General features: G+C 37.0%; 1 protein-coding gene across 2 annotated transcripts in view; it reads left to right on the forward strand.

The window, feature by feature from the left end:
• Dhc1 (dynein axonemal heavy chain 1) overlaps positions 1–22,987 on the forward strand; it is a 344,548-nt gene that overhangs the window by 302,315 nt on the left and 19,246 nt on the right. For both annotated transcript variants that reach the window (XM_083144626.1, XM_083144627.1), the window contains exon 70: positions 22,174–22,400. In XM_083144626.1, coding sequence (XP_083000752.1) covers positions 22,174–22,400 — 227 coding nt within the window. The remainder of the gene's footprint in view (positions 1–22,173; positions 22,401–22,987) is intronic.

Consider the following 22,987-nt stretch of genomic DNA (forward strand, 5'->3'; position numbering starts at 1 on the left):
CTTCTCACTAAAGATTGCAACTATGTAGCGCCGATCTTTTCGAGTCCTACTACACGTGCCTGTATATGCTGCGCCCTGGTGCCGAATGTAAGAAGTATTGCCGCTTGGATCAGGGTTCGCACCACAATGTTCGCACAGGGCAGTGAACACTTTCGGGGTATAGTGGCCAACAGCCCCTTAGCTGCCAGTTCACAACACACAACACAGCCATTGTGTTCATCGCAACCGTGGAACACAATGGGAGTCAGTGTTACCAACTATCTAAAAAAGTTATCAGACTTGAAAGACGTCGTATCAGACTGAATTGTGTGTGTGTATACTCGAACATCAAAAAAGTATTATTTCGAAGAAATATAGTTGTGTGCATTTAATATGTACGTAATTTAGAACATATACATGAGTGTTCACGTGCTCATGCGAACATTATCAGGCGACGTGCCTGTGTCTCACTTACATTAAATAGTATTCACTTAACTCTATATTGCACAGCTACGCTTTTTAGAGTGCGACCAGCACATTCTGTTATCCTTAAGTTTCATGTCCTTAACCTAAGTGAGATGTATGTATCACTTACATTATATACAGTGGCGAAGCGTAGAGTTCCTAGCAGGGTAGGCACAGAAGTGCGATAATTTCCATGTTGCTTAAATCTGTTAAAAGAAAGAGAAGGGGGGGCTATGTCATGGAGAGTGGTTCAATGTCTTGCAAATGGCGTGACGTTTTCAAAAGTGTTGTTACCGGCCATCAGTACGATAATTATGTCTTAGACGTTCTCCTCCCACCCACCAGATGTCATCGATCTAGATTTTTGTTCACTTCTGTTTTTTTATTTGTTTGTATTTTTACAACCCCTGATTTATGCACACACCTCCAGAAAGAACTACCAATCATGAGACATCGCGAAAATCCAACGAATAGTGCTCGAGCCCTGTTGTCAATTCTTCATCACTTTTTTCTAAATTTATTTATTTATTTTGCAATTGAGGTGAAAAGGGCTAGAAGAACCCCATAATTTTCGGTTCAGTCTGACGTTTGTGCCATGAGCAGACGACAGAATTCCGCACTTTCAGCGACTGTCAGTTTGGTATGTTCTATTGCTGCCAACTTAGGTTTTTTTTAGCAAGACTTCCTCGCACCGAGGAAAACATCATTTTTATCTGTTGTCTAACTAAAGGAATGGTTGTAGTTAATTCCAGTCTTGGCTTTCTAGATAAATGAATTTCTGACACCTGTATGTGCAAGTAAACATAATTTAAATTTTGAATATTTTCGTCTCATTTGTTCTGATCTATGCTAATCGTGACGATGAGAATGTATGGAGAATGTATTAAAGATGATCAGGAAACATTGACATGACCACAATTAGGTCACCTGACTTCGTAACGTGTTAGGATGACCACCACGGGGCTTTCAAGAAAAAACATAAGTAAAGGTGACCTCTCTCATTCAGTGTGTATACTTCGCATCCTAGTTTGTTCTACCCGTTGTGATAGTAGACACCTTTACGTGATAATAGAACATAGGATCCTTGTTTGGGACCCGGCAACACGACAGGTTACTATGTAACATATAAACAGGTTATAATAAATGTAGTTGCTTGAGAGAATAGAATCCAAATTTTTAGGCGCAATGTAGCTCTTTTCTGCCAATCCAATGTGACAACACTGGCCTGTTCTGCCAGACCTGAAACAGACATGGCCCGCGCAATAACCCCATAACACACTTTGTCCTAACCCCCCCCCCCCCCCAAAAGTCTTCCCTTGCATTGTACTCTAATTCCCCGCCCTCTACTCTTGTTATACCTTCAGGGTAAACGAAACTGCCTACCTCTTCGCTTGTGTCGGCTGCATAAAAAAATGTCTGCTTGTTATATCTATTCGACGACAGTGTCAACGCATTAAATAACATTTCAACAACTTTTAATATTTTTTTTAAAAATTTTGCTGCCACTTGCCACTGCTACTTGCAAAGGAAAATATAGTTGAAAACATTTTAGAAATGATTCTTATAAGAATGAAACGTGAAAGACCAAAAGTGGGTCCTACCTTACCGATGATTACATCTTCACTCAATTAAGAACTCGATTGTTCTTGCATTTCAGTCCGGCACTTCTTGCATAAATCTGATCGCTGCACACGACACGAATCACAAACAAAGCTCTACCGCCACGAACCTCGCGCTCCGAGCCAAGCTCCCTTGTAGCGTCGTGAGCAGGAGGCAAGTTTTCACAAAGAGGGAACGAGCGAGGGAATCCCCATTCACGTTAAAAATAAATTATTCTATTCCCAGTGAAAGTAAAACTACTTTGTAAATATAAGGCGTAACTATCATTTTAATTTACGTAATTTGGTTTAAAGACTTACTTTACAAATATAAGTTCTTTAGTCTTTTTGTTTACGCTACGGTGTTGGGTGAATCGACAAGACCATCAGCACTCTGACCAGAAAACGAAGTCAGAACTACAGTACTCCGTAATTTTCAATTTCACTTACACTTGTCGATGAAAGGAAGGAAAACCTAAGTTTCGTACAAAATATGGAGAATGTACAATGAAATAGAAGTCTCTCTGCACGAACACAGGCTAATGTTTATAAAAAATGCTGGTACACCACAAATTTCCAACCCTGGCGGAAATGCAGTGTTGCTGATATTCTGTTCGTCCTAGTGGGTAACACCGCGAGGCCGGCCTCAGGAGCACGTAATAAGCATACGTACATTACTCGTAAGATTAGACTTCCCGCATATACGACCGTAGGACGGAATGTGAAGAGAAGAGGCCCCAGCAAATGTGCCTCACTCCGTGGAAAGTTCGTATACTGGACAGGGTTAGAATTTCTTTGTAATTATCATAAATGAAAATTCCAAACTTTTCCATTGCATTACATATGTTTGACGAAATAAGTAAATACACCTTTAAAAGAGTAATGCGTGGGTAGGCCCGGCCTCCTGGCCTCATAGGACGCTTCGCCACTGATTATATAGTATTCACTTAACTCTCTATATTGCACAGCTAAGGTTTTTAGAGTGTAACCAGCACACCCAGTTATCCCTAACTTTCATGTCTAACCTTAAGTAAAGTTTATGTCTATATCTTTCTTTGCATGCATATTTCTATATATCTTATTCATATTTACCAACCTATCTAAACCTTGGCATTCTATATATGCCAGTTTTCGTCCAGCTAGCAACTTATATCCACATATATCCTATTTTATACACAGTAATCCTTAGTTAACTAGTAATATTGTTTGACTCTCACTTAGAGATGTTTGGATTGAGTTACAATTAATTCCTAGTTGTATAACAAAGAGTTTAATTGTTGAATAATGCTGGAAATTGATTGTGGAAGGTGTGACGCCATAATGAAGAATGCTTTAGTTATGAACTCAAGAAGTATGGCATTCGAAACATGGACAATTCACAAAGAGAGTAATCTAGTGGAAGACTGAAGGCATGGCAAGAAGAGACAGAGGAGGAACATAGAGGCAGCTCGATCTCCTTTTCCAAGGGTTTGTTAAGAGAAGGGAATGTCATCCGCAGTGTGTCATGGCACAGTGGTTACATAGCATGCCAAGAAGGTAGGTCATATGTTCGAAATCCGGGTAAGACATGGATATTTCATTGAACTGATCATCCATCCTCTTCATCACCATGAATCTAGAGATGTAGAACAAAATATAACCACCGAAAATATAACTACAGGTCGCAGGTTCGCTTCCTGAATAGGACCTGCATGATTCGTTAGTTCCCCATTCATCCTCATCGACATGATTAATGTAACAAGGTAGAAAAGAGATGTAAAATAATGGAATTCTAGCTCAAGAAGGAAATGCAACAATCGGGGATGAGGGAAGTGACATGAAGAAACTATGGTGGAAGAGAAAGAGGATAGGAACAACGATAAATGACATGAAGGTGACTTCCGATGGACAAATTAACAAATAAAATAAATATACCTATATTTAAGTGGCATCGAGGCACACACAAGAAAATCTTCGATCTCTAAATCTGTTTACGATAGGCCTGTCTGCGGTTAGCATCTATCTCAAGAAGCAAGGGGTTCTAGTTTTGAAGCCTGGATAAGCATAGATGTTCCATTATAAGTATATCCTATTAATGTTAAGTTTATAACTCCATTTTATCATCGCGTTTAGCATAGAGAGATACGACAGCAACAAAAAGTTAAATAACAAGAAATAAAATCATCATCACAATAAACCCCCTTTAGACAAAAGCATTTCCTTTAACATTTCTTGATAGCATAAATACTTCCAAAAAACTCATATTTTTATAGTACCTAACACGGAAGCATTTCGCGTAAAATTGTGGTTAGTATTTGTGATTGCGATGTGAAACACGCAGAAAACATAAAACAATATATACAGCATGAAAGGTATACTGAGTTACTCGCTTTTCATTTAACAACTAATAAATTTAAAGAGGAAGAGATGCAATTTTAGAGAGGAAATGTTTATATAGTTTCTGAGATATCGTGTAAACAAACTGAAGCTCTACATATGTTTCTTTCAATATTAAGTAACCATGAGCCAGTGCCCGTTGTTTACAATTGAAGCAAATACTGTATTCTTTCAAACGTGTTTTGTTTGCACTATAAAGTATGGATTTAAGTAACGCTATTGATGTGTACCAAAGAGCTTATCGGTGAAATATGCTGTGGTATAGAGTGACCACAAGGAAAAGAGCCTTCCGCTAAAAGTCTCTGTGCACCTTCCCCTCTGGCCATAAGGAGGCATTCTCCATTCTGCCCCTCCCTTTCAGAGGAAGTATGGTGCACAGGAGTCGTAGGCCTTTGCAGGATCTTTTGCCCTTGGTTCTGCTATATGCTACAAGATTTCTTCAGTTGCAGAAAATGCTTCATCTGAAACAGGTTAACAAACACATGCACATATACAGAACAAACTAAAGAGAGGAACTGTATTAAATTAAATAGTCAAGTAAATGGACAAAATAGGAAAGAAAAGGGAAGAAGAAAAAGTATGTGGTCCAGTGGCTCGTGGTGTGTCACATTCAGTAGCCAGTTGCTTTTGGATATCTACATCCTGAGTTCGAATCCTACATAAGGCATGAACATTGAGCTTATTCCCAATCTGTTTCATAAATTTATCACTCATCCTCATCGTAGAGATTAACGTGGAGAGGTAAGACATATGGATGCACACGGAGGGTGCCAGGGCATCTCCTAAGGCATTTCATTTTGAAAGTTCAAAATGTGTAAAGATATACACTGTCCGACACTTAAATAATGAGCCTTATTTTATGTTGCCCACATGTGCATTCTATCTATGAAGTAACGTGTAGTGTGGTCCATAATCTACAACCTGGAAACACCTCATGAACTTGCGATGGGCATGCTGGGAATTATAGCACTATTTTTTGAGCGAGGTGTAAGGGTGTCGCTCCTTAAACACTATGGAGCAGCGAGTGAACAAGTTTCCTCAAATACATTCTGAAAACTACTTGCGGGAATAAACATTTCTTGAATTCTATTGTGGAGGCCGAATCAGAGCATTTTCTGTACGGTCCTCCTACGAAACAGCAAATCACAGAATGGAAATCGCTAAAAAAAAAGTATATAAATATGTTAAATGCAGCCAAGGACTTCCGTAATACTTAAACCCCATTGCACCTGTATTGTAACAAGTTAACTATATCTTTTGAATGGACAGTACCCGAACATTTTGAATGGGGTACTAATGATCTGGACATCAGCATTCTAGTATGGACTTGGTACTTTAGAAATGTGTATGTGTTCTTCATCAATTTCATCTAATTATACGTTCCTTCATTGCAATCAAGGACTCTTGGGTTCGATACCCCTAGAAGATGCATAGTCAGTGGTTAGGATCCCACTTTAAACTGTAGGTCCAGTCCCAATTAGCCTATTTGTCCATAAAGTGAACTTAGAAATTAAAGGAAAAGTCGTCAATTTCACATAATTATCATCCGTCCCCATTGTTGCAATTAACATAGAGAGATGAAGAAACTAAAGAAATTTGCCAAGTACTAGAACAGAATTCCAAACTATCTCTAGGTATAACTGGGGCCTCCCCCATGGCGCAGTGGTAGTGTCATTACCTTGTAATCAAGGGGTCCCGGGTTTGATACCCGGTGGAGGCGCAAGTGGTTTGGATCCCACTTTAAACTGTAGGTCCAGTCCCGATTAGCCATACTGTGCATAAAGCGGACTTAAAACACAAACTCAACTCAACTCTAGGTATAACTGTCAATGATAATATGCCTTTAACGTAAATTGACCCTAAACATCTGTGTGTGTGTGTTATTGATAATTCGTGATAATATTGTTATTAGTAGCAGCTTGAAATCTATTCAGAAGCTTTGGGGGGGGGACATTTTTGTGCAAAGAAGCATTTACAATGTTACTTCCGCCTTATTTGGGAGCCATTACAATGAGTGATTCGAAAATATACTTCAGAAGTATTGTCCTGGGGGGAAATGTACATAGAAATAGTTTCAGTGAAAACTTTCTGTTGTTAGATAATAATTATTAGGGTATAATATTTTCATTATGAAAGACTAACAGCTAGAAATACAATGTCCATAAGTAGGAGAGAAAATTAGACTGTTAGAAGAGTTTTAGGTCTAGGAGGAATATTGTTCATGTGGAAGGAATATTAATAGACTTTGAGCCTGTCTTAGGTATCTAAAAGGCATTGATTACTAAAGTAAGCTTGGAAGACAAGAAATGTGTAAATGTTGTTTTATGTATTCATATGTAGACTGTTGTTCCGAAGTGTACACAAGCTTGTTGTGTCAGTGATTGAAGCAACTACAACCAAACTCCTTGGCGCAACTGTTCTTTGAGAACAAAGGTTTTCCAGCTGGTTTTCGCATCCAGTCCCATCGCCGCTGTTTTTCTGGCTTTTGAGACCGGAGTACGCTACTTCTTCTTTTCAAGTAGCTCCCCTATTATCCTCACGATGTTTGGTCAACACAGAGATATTTTGAACTCCCACCAGGAATCGAACCTTGGGCCACTTCCAACATTCCCATATCCCACACATATAAAAACAAGTGTTAATCGTGTTAATCTTACCCCCAAAAACCTCCTTTCAGCCTATGTTACAAAATGCTGAATAAATTAATTCTTTGAATGTTCTTCGTGCCCGTGTCTGCAATGGTAGAATGGTTAACTTAACGCGATGTGAAGTCAGGTGATTTAGGTTCCAGACTTGAGCAAGGGCCTTGAATGCCTTGTCTCAGCATTCGCTTTCTTATTCGTGCTTGTTGTAACGTAGACAGGAAGAATAGGAACATAAAATAGCCTATCCAAAATAGGGTGTTTCCTATTTTCAACACAAAATTATGTTGGATGTTCTCAATTCGCCTTTAAATCTGTTTTACTTTGCCAGGTAATTACAAATTTTGATACTAATTAAATTTAACCCTTGTAAGTTTTACTGTAAAAGCAGGAAGTTGAGATTTAGAAGGAGCTAGCCCAAAATCGATATCCAAATTTACTAATTGTATATTTCATTGGAACTGGAACTGCAAGTTGAAGTTTCAGCGATTACAGAAAAGTTTGTCAAGATTTATTTCTATCAGAAAGAGACGTAGAATGTGAAAGAATAGTACTCACCAATCGTCTACGAGTGTTCCGTTTTGGACTTGCAGCATTTTGGGTCTGTCCCTGGATCACTGGGTTGCCTCTGAAAGGTACAAGGTAAGACACAGATAACCCATGTTGTAATGTTGTTTATTAAACTTAAGTTAAAAAAATTGCTTTGATCCAATCCTAGGCACACCCTTTTCTATCTCCCAGGGTTGATTCTTGCTAGGGAAACATTTCAGTGTTCAAATCCCTATTTTAAGCTACAAACACAAATGCCTGTCTCGCCTCCATGTAGCACAATTATCATCTTGGCATCTTCTCAAGTCTGAAAGTAACATGGGAAAATATTTTTTAAAGGTTGTCCAGGTCTTGCCGAAGCTCTTATTATCAGAAGTGTACGGAGACTTTGTTCATTGTCTTCTTTGCTGTTTGAATGAATGAATTTCATGAATATAAGAAGAAATTCTCACCTACTGCTTGTACAGTACTCCTCTTGCCAGGTGCTGTAGCCTGCAGTTCCTTCTGTACGATGTTAATCAGGACCATATACACCACACTTCTTCCATTTCATTGGCTTCTTAGGAGACGCCATGAAGTCCAGTTTAGTAGTGAACTTCTCTCCGTTTCCACAGGCAGTCTTGTGGAAGCCTCGAAGAGTGCTGAGGCTTCTCTCCAGAAGAAAAATGTATTCGAGATGTGGAACAACTTTCTTTCCCTGTGGAAAAAAATGTATATTCGTACTGTTTTACCGCATCTTCAGTGCATATCTAAATGTTTAAAAAGTTTAAAATTAAAGCTGTTTGTAATTTTTACAAAATGATCTCAACTGTTCTTAAGCAGAGCTATCTAGACTTACAACAGAAACAGCTCTGAACACTTCCTGAATAGGATTTCAAAATTGGAAAACTGACCTCATATATGTATATAATAATCTTATCTACCTCCATTGTTTAGTCTGTGTGCAAGGAAATGGGAGTATCTAACACTGAAATAAGTTTTCAGATTTAGGACTCCTAGCTTAATGCATTATGAAAGTAATCTGTTTACCTTGGTACTGTCTTGGCTTGTTTATGTTTATTTTATTTTATTTTATTTTATCGTGTTTCGTGTGTTCTTTTAACACTAGGGTACTGTTTTTACTGTTGTCTTTCCGGTTTAAAATGGCTTCTGCTATACTGGAAATTGCAATAAATAAATAAATAAAAGAAGGTCGTTTATAATTTGTTAATTTTCAGGAGTTTGATTAGGTATATTTAAACAAAGTAATGTCAATTACAATATTCTTTTCATGCTAAATAACTCTACAAAGGAAACAATTAATTTAATGCCATAAATAATACCACATTCCAGAAGTTTTACGATATGAATGTTGGTTCTTCAAACTTATCCTAATTCCATCTTAGATGTATTAAAATGTACAAATAAAATGTGCATGAACCTCAAGATGTTAACTTTAAATTAACAGAAGGGTAAATATCACTTCTTCGAATTAATTCACCATCGTTTAGAATTCCATGATTCCAAAAATATAAGACAAACCACCACCATGTAGCCTGTTAATCATTTTACCCTGTGCATTTTGGCTGCCATCTTGGATATCTCAGAATGCTCAAGCAGATTCGAAATCTGCATGGTCTAAATTTTGAAAATCATTCAAAGAACTGAAAACTCATTCCAGTGCAAAGTTTCCTCATTTTTTTTCATTTGGCTCTCAAACTAATCCTGCATTGAGTTTTGAAAGTATTTTATTTATTTTATTTTTGACATTTCCAGTACAGTAGAGTCCATTTTAAATTACAGTAGAGTCCATTTTAAACAGGAAAGAAATAATTGTAGTCTAGGATAAAAAACAAAACAGTAGAAAGAAAAAAACGGAGCTCTGTTTCAGAATAGAATTACTTATGTACAATTTTTTTTGTAAGTTGGTGATAAACAATTAATAAGGTCTTATTATAGCTTAGGATTACATTGCAGTCAGATTGGTAAGGCATGAGGAAATTGGGAGAGCCATATTGTGCAATGTTATGTAATGGTACAGCACCTAGAATAACGTAGTGTGGAAAACGGCATGGTTCTGCGCTCTCTGGCTGGTTCCACTGGAAAATGATCCGCTAGAGGCGCTGGTGTTGACCCCGGTGCTTGGTGTTCGACTGCTTACAATGGAAATAAATGGGGTTTTTGCTGCAACGTCTGATTCTTTTCCTTGTAACATTTCTTTGTATCAGAAAATTGTTATGATATTTGGTACAGTAGTCGCAAAAATATTAAAGAACATTCTGAACCGTCGATCATGACCTGTCCTTGAGTTTTTTATTAACAGTACGGAAGAAAACATAGGTATGGATTGTAACACGTAACATGACAATTGTTGCGAGAATTAGTATTGTGTATGCATTATCCTGAAAGGTTCATTAATATTGTCATTGACACAAATATTATTTTTATGGAAATTCACACAGACAATACTCGTTTATTTTTCAAAGATTGTTTTACATCCACTCGTGTGTTGTCCAACTTACCGCCCAAAAACTCGCAAGCGTGAAATATGACACTTTTCGTTTCCCGCTTACTGGAAAAATGTAAACAACGCGTTGGTTGAGTTATATTTTCACCATGTCTGGAAACTATCGCCGCTGTTTTGTGCCTGGTTGTTCTAGTGGATATCGTTCAAGTAAAGAAAAGGGTATTTGTATATTTAGTGTTCCCAAACAAAAAGATAAATTAGCCAAGTGGAATCGTGCAATTCCCAGAGCTGACAAGGAACTCCATGACACAGCTGGTGTTTGTGAATTGCATTTCGATGAACAATACATTATCAGAGATTATGCACAGTCCTTAACACCAATGTTCTACTTACCAATCGACACGAATGTAAAGCAATTTGTTGATGGAGATGACAAGGTACATCCTAATCGGCTATTTGAACTCCATAGAATATGAAATTAAATTATTTCGAATATCTGCATTTCGGGAAAATGACTTCATAATATGTACGCCACAAAACATTTTTTTTTCCTTCATGACACTATTTCAATTTTATTAGTATACAAAAATAAACTTGTGTACACAATCCAACGTTTGACGTCCAGCGTCACATGCGATATGTTGATGCTCGTGTTGCGTTGCACATAAAACGTATTTATGTTACTTTTCTGTGTAAATTAATGCCATTTAGTGACTGCAAATCACTCCACAAATATAACTGTTTCCATCAATTCACTTACCGCCTTTCTAGAGAAACAAATCTACACAATATATTCCAAAAACTAACTAAGCCGCATTACTTTCATAACAAAATTAGCACCTGGGTCGATCGCACTGCCATCTACTTGTCATCGTCTCGGGGAACCAGTTTCTTGGGTCGTTTTCCACACTACGTTATTCAAGGCGTTGTAGTAATGGGATGTGAATTTCATTAGTCTATTTTTTTAGAATTTTTTCACAAGTAATAACAAGTGAGGATTTAAGAGTCATGGGGAATGTCTTTGCATTGGCAAATTTAAAAATAGAATTGAGACTCCATAAGATTGTTAGGGAAGCGTAAAAGCAGTTTTTTCTGAATTTGTTAATTTTAATCTGCATTAGGCTTCAATACGAAAGTACTTTCAGCCAGACCACTAACAAAATTTCTGAAAATTTAATAAATCCATTGTTTGTAAGGAATATATCCTCAGCCAGCATTCAACATGGGCGAAGCCCCCTTCCAGGCAAGAACATTTGTGTAAAGCATCTCCCAGCTAAGATAAATTGCCTACAGGTCTCCTTATCTAGGAATTTACATTTCCAGAATAGGCCTTTACAACAACTGAACATCTTGGATGCGTGAAAAATGTATATGCAGTCTTAAAACAGGAAAAGGTTTTGCGAGTGTAACAGACATGAAGTTTACTTACTTTAATTCAAGTTGTAGTTTCAAATGCCATTCTGTTACTGTGAGTCTAGGGCTATCTTATTTTAATTTCTATTGAAGAAATGCTCCATGGTAACAGTTAGCACACAAGCATTGTTGGACTCTCAACACTGCATATTGCTTTATTGTTTAAAATCAGGGATTAGACAATTCATGCTAGAATAATCGCTACAGACTGCGTTTGTGTTAAATTCGCTGTTGGAGTGAATTTAACATGAGCACATGAGGCTCGAGTTCACCTAATAATTTGACAATTATTATTATGATTATTATTATTGTCATTATACTTGTTAACATGGTAGATTGCATATTCAAATCTCTGGAGCACATGCTTTCTCTTCAGTGCCTGCCATATTATGGACACATACATTTTTTTTTTCCACTATGGCCTTTAAGTTGTTCAATAATGGTACAGAAAATAATTAATCACAACGCTGTTATAAATATACATAATACGTTAAGAACTGCAAAAATCTGGATTGAGAGCATTTTTTTTCTGGCAAATTAATACAAAGTGTACTATATTAAAGTGTTTGATATTTTAAGGAATAAAGTCCCTATGTTTTACATGACAAAGGTTTATACAATTGCAATCTTTAAACCCTTAAGTGCATATTGCATTTTCATACGCTTGTGTTTCTTTTGACTATATTCAACTACGGATGGTATATTTTTTCCACACCATTGGTTATGGGTGTATGGAAATAAAGAATTTATTATTATTGTTGTTTATTATTATTACATATTATTATTATTATATTTATACACCCAGACGTTGAGAACATAACAACCACGTTATGTGAGATTATGCTAGCTGTAGCAAAAACAAAAACAGTAGCAGAAGACTAAGAGATGAAGTAGAAGAAGAAGAAAGAATATAAGTTAGACGTAAGAAAAGTTGTCTGCAGTTCGTGCATAATAGAAAACTGAACTATGGCTCAAAAACTAAATTTGCATGATTTGAACATTGAGTTGCACTTGTTTGAAGTTTTAAGTGCACTTTATGCACATATAGGCTCTTTGGGACTGAACCTACGGTTGAAAATGGGATCTGAACGACTGTACAATGTGCCTTTATCAGGTACCAAACCAAAGACCACTTGATTACAATGCGACGACATTACCACTAGGACAATGAATGTGAATTGATTACTGAAGAAGAAGAAGAAGAAGAAGAAGGGAGTGATGAAGCGAAATTGTCCTTAGAAGGCCTAAATTTTTCCAGTAGTGACTTGTTGAGAAAAATAGCACACTAAAGGGGTTAAACATTTTCTGTTAATTGGTCTACTGCACCTTCTGACGATTTAATTACTAAGTGATTGTTACTTCCAGAACAGTTCAAAATCATTGTGTTACATTTGATATTTTTAAAACAGATTTTTCAATGTCTGGTTAAAATTTCTGTTAACTATATGCCAGTTGGGCTGTTAAGCAGCACCGAGATTTTCAATGTGAAAGTAACTAACTAACTAACTAACTCTCCAGCCTTCTTATACCCGAAGATATATATATATATATATATATATATATATATATATATATATATATACACACACACACACACCGTGCGTACATTTTGATCTTCAGCCTAGAGATCGGGAGAAGCGTGGCGGGCGGCGCTGACGGAGATGCCGACATTTGCAGCCTGTAATGCCCGCTTATGTTTATGGACATATGCAGACATTTATATAAATATTGCAAAACAAGCACTAATCTGTGTTATAAGAGTACGGTTTTAATGTTAGTAGCTTAGTGGCTGTATGTGCTGATGATTTTGACACGCCCATCTCCTGTAAAACACGGCATAGAGGTTTGTTTGGAGAACGTTCTAACGCTGCACCAATTTCATTGACTTTTGCTTCAGTTAGAATCCGTCGTTTTTGCTTAGGTGTTTTGAAATTTAATGATCCAGTTTCTCGTAATTTAAGGACAAGATGTCTAACCGTATCTCTATGTGGAGGTGAAACGCCTGGGAATTTCTGTACAAATTGCCTACACATGTCTCGACACGAGTCTGTTTTCACGTAAGTGTCATACATAAGAATTCTTTGTTCTAACGTGAACCTTGCGGCTGGCATTCCAATCGTCTCACTGACACAACACACATACACACTGCAATAACACAAACAAGTAACCAAGAATAACACTCTTGCGCACAGTACAAAATTAACACGCTCTTGGTTTGCATCTGCTCGCCACTATATTCACAGCTCTGTCTTCATCTAGTCGCGAAGGAACAAAAAACTCGAGCTCGGAGATTTCAGATTGCAAGGAAGGTCATGAAAACCATTGACTTTTAACGGTTTCGTCTGCAGCATAATCTTGGTACAGTGTTGCACATTCAAAACCTCCAATTCCCATCGACACAAAACTATCAAGGATATTAACTTAAGCAGGACGTTACTGGTTAAAACTATGATTAAAATGTTTTATTATCTGTGGCTGTTAACATTGTTTCTATTTATTTGTGTATATAAGGGCAGAACATGGATGAATTACAGAATAACTTTTGCATGTTATAACACAGGTTTGTGCTCGTTTTGCAATATTTATATAAATGTCTGCATATGTCCATAAAAATAAGCGGGCATTACAGGTCGCAGATGTCGGCATCTCCATTAGCTCCGCCCGCCATGCTTCTCCCAATCTCTCGGCTGAAGATCGAAATGAACGCATGGTATATATGTATATGGCTGCAGTAACACAAGCCTTCCATCCTTACCAATTTCCTTTAGGTCCATCTCAACTTTATCTATCAGTCTTTGTCTTTCTACAGGTCTCTTACCATCAGGTTTCCATAAGAATCCTGTAAACTGTAATATGCTGACTAAGGCAGAATTTATTTTATTTTAAAACATAAACTAAATGTTACGTTTCAACCTTCTAGCAAGGTCTTCTTCAACCTCTGTACCAAATACAAATGAAATAAGGTACAAAACAGGAAGATATATATATATATATATATATATATATATATATATATATATATATATATATATATATATATATATATATATATATATATATATATATATATATATATATATATATATATATACAAAAATCAGTCCCCTCCAGACACAAGAATATTAGAAAGTTGTTATCTGGAACATTCCTTTCCAGGTGTTCCAGCCAGGGTTGTTTAAAGGTCCAGGAATTTTAAATAAATTCAATTAGAAAATCAGCAAGCGTAAATGGGTTCTGGACTGTGAAGAACATTTTTATTTGTAACATATTTCAATTCGGTCCAGGAACCCTTTTTCCGGATCAATTTAAATATGGTCCAGGAACCCTTTTTTCTGAATGAATTTAAATACGGTACAGGAACTTTTTTCCCAAACCAATTTAAATTCGGTCCGTGCACCTTTATTCTAGGTTCAATTTCAATACAGTCCAGGAACCTTTTTTCCCGAATCAGTTTAAATAGGGTCCAAGTATTGAAATGAAACAATACGCAACTTGGATCGATTACGTACCTGACGATAAACAATTATCCACTTGTGAGCATGAAAGACTAATCCAGGTGCTGGCTGCCTCGAGAATCTAAGGTACAAGGTAGAAATGGGCGAAACGCAAACGCTGCAGTTACGTTACCCCTCTCAATTTAGCCCCATTCTCTCGCACGTGTTCCTTCACTTGGTTGTAGCAACACCTCTGGCAACACTACCTGTCCCTGTTGTGATATCTGCTGGGCGACTCCTATTGGCTGCAGTTCCTGGATCGGATGCCGGAGCAACACGTAACGAGTTTGTTTGAGCTCAATGTGACATCACGCTAATATAGTCCATTGCGTTATGTACAGTAAATCTTCGACAAGGGAGTTTTTGAACCTGGCCCACGAGAGAACAACAGCGTTATTATTTATTCTGTGCTACGCTTTCTACAACAGCAGCGTGACATTCCAATGGAAAACGTACTCGCGGACACTTTTAGAAGGCAACTTTTAATCGGTCAATCCTGGCCCAGGAATTGTAAATAATTTCAATTCCGGACTGGGAGAGAAAGTCAGCAAACGTAAATGAGTTCTTGACAGTGTATAACCTTTTCATATTTAAAGCATTTCAAAGGTCCAGGAACCTTTTTTCCAGAATGAATTTCAATTCGGTCCAGGAATCTTTTTTTCAGGAACAATTAAAATACGTTCCAGGAACCTTTTTTTCAATGTAACAATATGCAACTTGGACCGAATTTAAATTGTGCGAGAAAAAAGATTCCGGTCCTGCAGCAGAACCCATTAGAATTTACGAGTTCCTGGACCTTTAACAACCCTGGTTCCATCATGTAGCCTTCTCCTGTCAATTGTTGTTTCATCTGACAGGCGATTTAGATAAATATTTCCTTTCATCTGGAACGTAGTTGGACTCCTTAACTCACACTCTTTTTCCTTATCTTTTCTTTCTTCATCCTTCTTTTCTCCTCCTTTGCTTTTGTGCTTTTCACTTTTTCTAACACCTTCTTCCATTCTTTGTTTATCTTCAGTCCCCCATTCCAGTTCATTGTGTGTTCTTCACCTTTCTTCTCTATTTCCTTGGCCTCCTTCCATTTTCTCACTAGCATTCTCTTCTCCCTTCCTATCTGCTTAGCCTCATCCCACTCTATGTCATGTCCTGTTTCTTTTGTGTGCTTAAATACCGCATTTCTCTCTCTCTTAAGTCGTACATCATCCCTATGTTATTTAACCTGTCTCCTGAGCGGAGAAGGTTACATAATTTAAAATTACATTATTTGTATCCATGACCAGATATTATTAGAATGATTAAATCAAGAAGACTTAGATGGGCAGGCCATGCGGAATGAATAAGAGAGGAAAGAAGAGTTTACATGATTCTTGTCGGGAAACCTGATGGTAAGAGACCTGTAGGAAGGCCAAGACGAAGATGGGAGATAACATTGAGATGGACCTAAAGAAAATTGGTAAGGATGGAAAAGATTGGATTGATCTTGCCCAGAATAGGAACAGATGGAAGGCTTGTGTTGCTGCAGCCATCAACCTTCGGGTTTAAGAAACCTAGAGAATTAGTTAGTTAGTTTACCCCTTTTTAATTTTTCCAATATTGCATTCATCTTTCAAAATTATACAATCAAATTATGTGGATATACAAAAGATAAACTTGACAAATTATTGAAAACAAATTACCATCATATTTAAGTTTTTTTGTACAATGACATAATTCCCAATTTCTATTTTTTTTTTTTTTACACTTGGATATTATGCAAGTGTGTAACAATTTTTAAACTGGCGTCCATGAGTGGATAACATAAGGTAATTACGATAAAACAATTTAAGTAATAAAAGCATTATATGAAAATTACCGTTATGTCAAAATTCCTGCCGTATCAAAATTACCAATTCCTAAATTTTGTTTTACACAAGTTTAAATTGTGCAAGGGTGTAACAAAAGCAAGAATTACACATTTGGCTTTTTTCTGATAAATACCAATCTCTCGCATCCAAAATTATGGAACGGAGCACAAGCATTCCTATCTTTGTATAGAAAATGCATGACAAACTGAATGGTGGAACATTGGTAAAATTAGTAGTAAATAGTTGATATTGCTATGTATATACATTTTACGCTTTTGAAACCACAAGCTTTGTACGGCCTCTGTGCATTTGAAAAGAGAACAGAGCAACCTCTCTGTGAGTATGCTATGTCAATGAACTCCTAAAAAATATATACAGGGTGTCTCATAAATCTGGACCCATAGGAGAAGAGCACATAGAATTAGAGAGTCTGTTCAAAGTGTTTGCCATTATATTGCATACGCAGTTGAAGGTGAAATCTTGCCTCCTGCAACACTTGATGGATCATAGTGGCAGAAATTTGCTGCCACGCCTGAGCAATGCATTTTTTAAGACTGAGAATGCTCTGAGTCCATCACATCTTTCAAGTTGCCCCACAAATAACAATCAAGCAGATTGAGATCCAGTGTTCTTGGAGGCCTCTTCATTCATCAGGATTTAATTCTTGGCCTAGGATTTGATTCTTGGTAGATGTGTGTGTGCACGCGAGTGTTTCACACGAACACAGGATTTGTATTATTTAATAACACTCCATTGTTATGCAATTTAAGATTGGACAATGCCTTATATAGATGTATAAACAAAATTCCTGAGTTGCTAAAGTAGATTTTGACAACAAAACTACAAGAAAACTAGTAAAAAACATTATTTCAAATGTAGACAACAGTATATAAGGATCTGTTCAAGCCTTTGAATTAGTGTTATATATGTATTACAACACCTTCCCAATAATTGTTAAGTGAGAAATAATACTTATGTGTTTCTTGCAACAACATTCAAACCATACATGAACGTTAAAATAACAACAAAAATGTTTGGTAAGCTAAAATTGCTATTATACTTCTCTTACTATGAAAATTATTTATTTTCTGACTGCAACAACACAGTAGATTATAATTTTTACAAATGTTCATGAACATACACACACATTTCTAATGATATCCAGCATCATGTGCATGTTTTGTGGGTGAATTTATTTCAACCCACTGCTGGATCTCGAGGAGGTGTTTGGTGGGTTGCGAAGTCTTGCTCGAAAATGTATTTACTTTGTCTTAAAACCTATTACATTTAAATTACTAAGATTATATTGTTTTAACAATTTAAATTCAACCCGTGTTGTACATAGTCTAAACTCTACATTTCTGTTATTGGTGCTCTTCCATTGAGCACATTAGTTCGGTGAGTAAAACATTTTTTTTTTCAGTATGCATGTTTCATTAGATGTTAGACTAGAGTAAAATAGACTTTCAAATTACATATTTACTTTTCTAGAATGAAGTATGTGTAATTTGTTTCAGCAGGCATAAAAGAGGACTTCTTAAAGTACTTGACGTTAGCAAAAATATGATTATAAACTGGTTGCACACCCTACAAGTAATTTTGCCAGTGCCTTTGTTTATGGGTTTCATGGTGTAATATCCTTCAAGGTGTGTCCCGAACTGAAAAAGGTTGAGAGCCACTGTTATAACTAAGACTTTCTGCTAATCATCAATTCCAGTACAGTGGGATGCATAAGTATTACCAGGAAATTCTACATCGCCATGTTCATGTACTTTGTTTTTACCCAATGAGAGTCTCAAAAATTAAAACAAAATGCCAGATAAGCTTCTAACAGCCTGTGAAACAGCATACTAAAAAATATATTCCATAAAACAAGATGCAAGAGAAAAATTAATGAAAATTCTCATATCTTACGCATGTGCGAATTACTCACTTAGTAGTGGTAAACTATATTTTGGTATTTTTAAATATATTTTTTAAATTATTAATATTCTTAATGAAAATAGTTACTGAAAATTTGTCGAGTCTTTGAATTAGTGTTATACTTGTGCATCCCACTGTAAATTGTGAATTGTTAAAGTTTGAATGAGAGCACAAAACTTATTACATACACAAACAACACTTACCTTCTTGTTCTTGGTGGCCAATATAGGCTTTTGAAAATTGTATATAGTCAAAAATTACTTAATCTGCTTTTCAGGGACACACTTATTTTATTTGTATAAATATCTATTTTTGTAAGATATGCACTACGGAAACGATTATCACGTGAGTATTGTTGTACTCTTACATTGTCGTAAGCCACCAATGTAAATGTTAAGGCTCGATTTGGCGAATGAATAAATCATATTGTATTTATTTTTAATGAATTACACAATAAAAAAGGAGTGGAATGACTGATGTATGCAAAAATTAATTAATAATAACCAGGGAACGGATTTATATGTAAATACATATTTATGCATGAAGCTGAAATATGTTATATTTCATGTTATCTTTGCGCATCATGGCATGTAGACTCGAAAAATTCGATTTATATTTTCCATATTTGTACATATATTAGATTGGGCTCATATTTTACATATTTGTTATTTTTACATACTATTTCCATATTTCAGGACATTTCTCCACATATACTCCATATTATTGCAATCACTACATGTCCCCATGTTGGGTTGGGTGAATTTCTTGCAAATAACTGACAGTCTGAAGCGACGTTAAACAAGCAAAATTTTACGACCTTTCTTATACTCGCCAATTGCTTTAATTACAAGTTTTCTGTCATCTGAACAATAAGCCTCCCCCATTTACAACTCCCAAGTGTTGTAATTGTTTTTACTATTGTAAGAGGGCTTCCCCAATGGTGCAGTGGTAGCGTCATCACCTTGTAATCAAGGGGTCCCGAGTTCGATACCTGGTGGAGGCACATAGTGGTTTGGATTCCACTTTAAACTGTTGGTCTAGTCCAAATTAGCCTTACTGTGCACAAAGTAGACTTAAGACACCAACTCAAACCAAAATTTGATTCTCATATGAAGCCTTCCCGATGGCGCCAGGGGATGTGGAAGTAGAGCTCCACACATTCACGATTGTGGCTTTTTTTTTTAGCAGCTGATATGATTAGCACCATGCTATAGCTGCCTGAAGCCCCTTCTCCAGGGTTTTCCCCAGGTACCCTCTTATTATATTGAGCCATGGTGCTCTAGTCGGTAAGGCATCTGACTGCCACATGGGAGACCCAGATTCGATTCGTGGTGGGATATCTAAGGTCGGGATTTTTCTCGCCTTGCTCCCACATAAAGTGGCTCTGGGCTCACCCAGCCTCAAATCAATGGGTAACTGGGGAAACCCTGGGGGGTAAAGGCAGTCGGAGCATGGGGCTGATCACATCACCTCCAAAATGGCTGAGATAGAGAATGTGTTGGGCCCTACCTCACGTCCCCTTAAATGTACCTTCATGACAGGGTGATATGATATATGTGTGATATATGCACTTTACCCATTTATTATAGGCTAGGTAGACCCCAGAGGCACTTTATGCAGTGGCAAGGCCAAAAATATTCCAGCCTGCGTCCCCTATAGATTGACCACAAGGAAAAAAAACCTTGGACGAAAAGTCCCCACGCAACTTTCCTTTCTTCCCTTCAGCTTGGGCCATAAGGAAGCATGGTCCACTCTTTCCCTCCCCTTGTCCTGGGAGTACAGTGCACAGGAGTCGCGGGTCTGTGCAGGTTGTTTTGCTTTGTGTTTCCACTGTGCATGGCAGTCAGGCACTCAACCAATTGGACTGCTGTTTAAATTTTGTACAAAAGTAAGTAAATTTGTGTTAATAGAATTCACAGCAGTCAGTACAGTGCTTCTGATTCTTTGAATGTGTCAACCACTAACAAATGTTCTAAACATAATGTATCCTTCACCTTGAATTATGGGGGAGAGGGGTCATAGCATATGATACATCAATATTATACAGGGTGTAAGGGGGCATCTTTTTGGAGGGCACCCAAATATTAACCTCGCTTCCATGTACTACACTGGAAACTGCATCCTTGCAAGCAAATGAGGGTCTGCCACCTGGACTCTGTGGATTTTATGTTCTGTCTATATATGTGTGCGTTTCTTCATTCATCTCATGTCATCATCATCATCCTTCACAATTTCCTGCCTCTGACTGGATCAGCATAGAAGTCAAACCTCCAGTTTTCCTGGTCTTTCACCACTCCTCTCTTTCCACGGTGTTCCAATCTTGTCCTCTTCTGGTGCGAGCCTCAGCAACTGGATGGGTCACAAGTGGCAGATAGTGAAATGTCCCCCAGATATGAGGGGAAGCTGCAAATAAGGTGAAATGCAAATATGCAGTCCCAGACCGAGGCGGGCAAGACTATCAGGGTGTGGAGGGTGTCCAGTTGCATGGACATCCTCAGCAAATACCACAGATACCCATCGACAGCCTTGTGTCATGACGAATAAACATCGCCATGAAACTTTTTGCCTCCACTGCCTTTGTACCTGGAGGGATCTAGAAAGGCTAAGGGAGTTGGAACCCTAACAGAATACAAGGGTATACCTGGAAACCCACAGGTAGCAGCCCCACCACCCAGGTGTAGGCTGTGACAGACCCGATTAGCTGACAGCTGAAAACAAAAAATCGAGAAAAGAAAGAAGCAAGCTGAACTGAAAAAAATTCCAAACCATTGAAATATAAAAATACATTTTGATTGATTTTATCCATTCCCCTCTTCCTGTTTCAGAATCCTGTATTTTTTTAAAAAAATACAGAATGTGTTTTATAGTTAAGATATGAATCATCATGAGAATCGTAATACTTTAAAAAAAAATTTAGGAAAAAAGAAGTTGGGCAAATAATACCCAATTGCGAGAAATATATTAAGGCTCAGCTGGCATGCGATTTTTTTTTCAAATTTTCCTCTCCATTTGAAAAACCTCTTGGATATTTCAAAATATGAAAAATTTCATATGCTTAGAATTCCTTCTAGAGCATTGACGTTAATTTTCGTGTAGTTTTCTTTCACTGTTGTCTAGATATTATCAATAGTTTCATGATTACGTAAGTCTATTAAACTCTAGAAGGAATTCTAAGTGTATGTAATTTTTCATATTTTGAAATATCCAAGAGGTTTTTCGAATGGAGAGGAAAATTTGAAAAAATTCGCCCATTCGCATGCCAAAGGTGCAGCTGAGCCTTAACAGTTAACCATTTAGTTGACCATTTTCGTCATGGATGTCAACGAGTACAAACAACTTTTGAATATGCTTATACCCACATACTTTTCTCCATGACTATTATCATTGCCTTATGGAGATGAATATATACATTTAAGGTTCACATGATTTCATTTTTTTTTCTAGGTCTGAAGGCTGTCTCTATGGGTCAAGGACAAGAAAACCACGCTCGCCAACTGATATCAGATTCCATGGCAAACGGTGGCTGGGTTCTTCTGCAGAACATTCACTTATCCTTGCCCTTCTGCAGTGAGATTATGGATGCGCTCGTGGAGACTGAAACCGTGAAAGATACATTTCGTTTGTGGACAACAACTGAAATACATACAGAGTTTCCTATAAGTCTCTTACAGGTAATATTCACAGATTTCTAGTCCCTCCTTTTAGTAGTCTTTTGAGGGGCAAGCACTTTTAGTATTTGACTCAGCCTTGCCACCATAGATACTGAGTTTGTGTTCTGGCCTGGATATGTTTACTCCCTTGTGTCCCGGATCAATCCAATCTAGTCATTACTTGTCCTGATTGTAGGATAGGTCAAAAGTGACAAAGGTGATAATGAATAAGGAAAATGCAACTAGAATGATCCGATCTGTAGGTATTAGCTGATACCAGTGGTATTGGTATCAGAAAGTATTGGTAGATTTTATATACTAATAATGATAGATACTTTTCCAGCATTTTGATCACTTGCAGGTTCTGCAAAAAATCAGTGCGGCATTTTGCATGGTCTAATTATTCTAGAAGTTGAACAAAATTCGAAATTTCCTTTGATTTTGCACCAGTAATATGTGAAAAACTGTATTTTATTACATAGCAGGTATTTCAATATTATGATTATTTTTTTAATATTTTATTGAATATTTTTTAATATTTTACACTCGGGTAAATTGATGCTTCTAATTGGAGTGGAATACTCACTCATGAATATTATTCAATATTT

Source organism: Lepisma saccharinum, chromosome 23, assembly GCF_977018435.1.
Source record: "Lepisma saccharinum chromosome 23, izLepSacc3.1, whole genome shotgun sequence".
In the NCBI taxonomy this organism is placed as follows: domain Eukaryota; kingdom Metazoa; phylum Arthropoda; class Insecta; order Zygentoma; family Lepismatidae; genus Lepisma; species Lepisma saccharinum.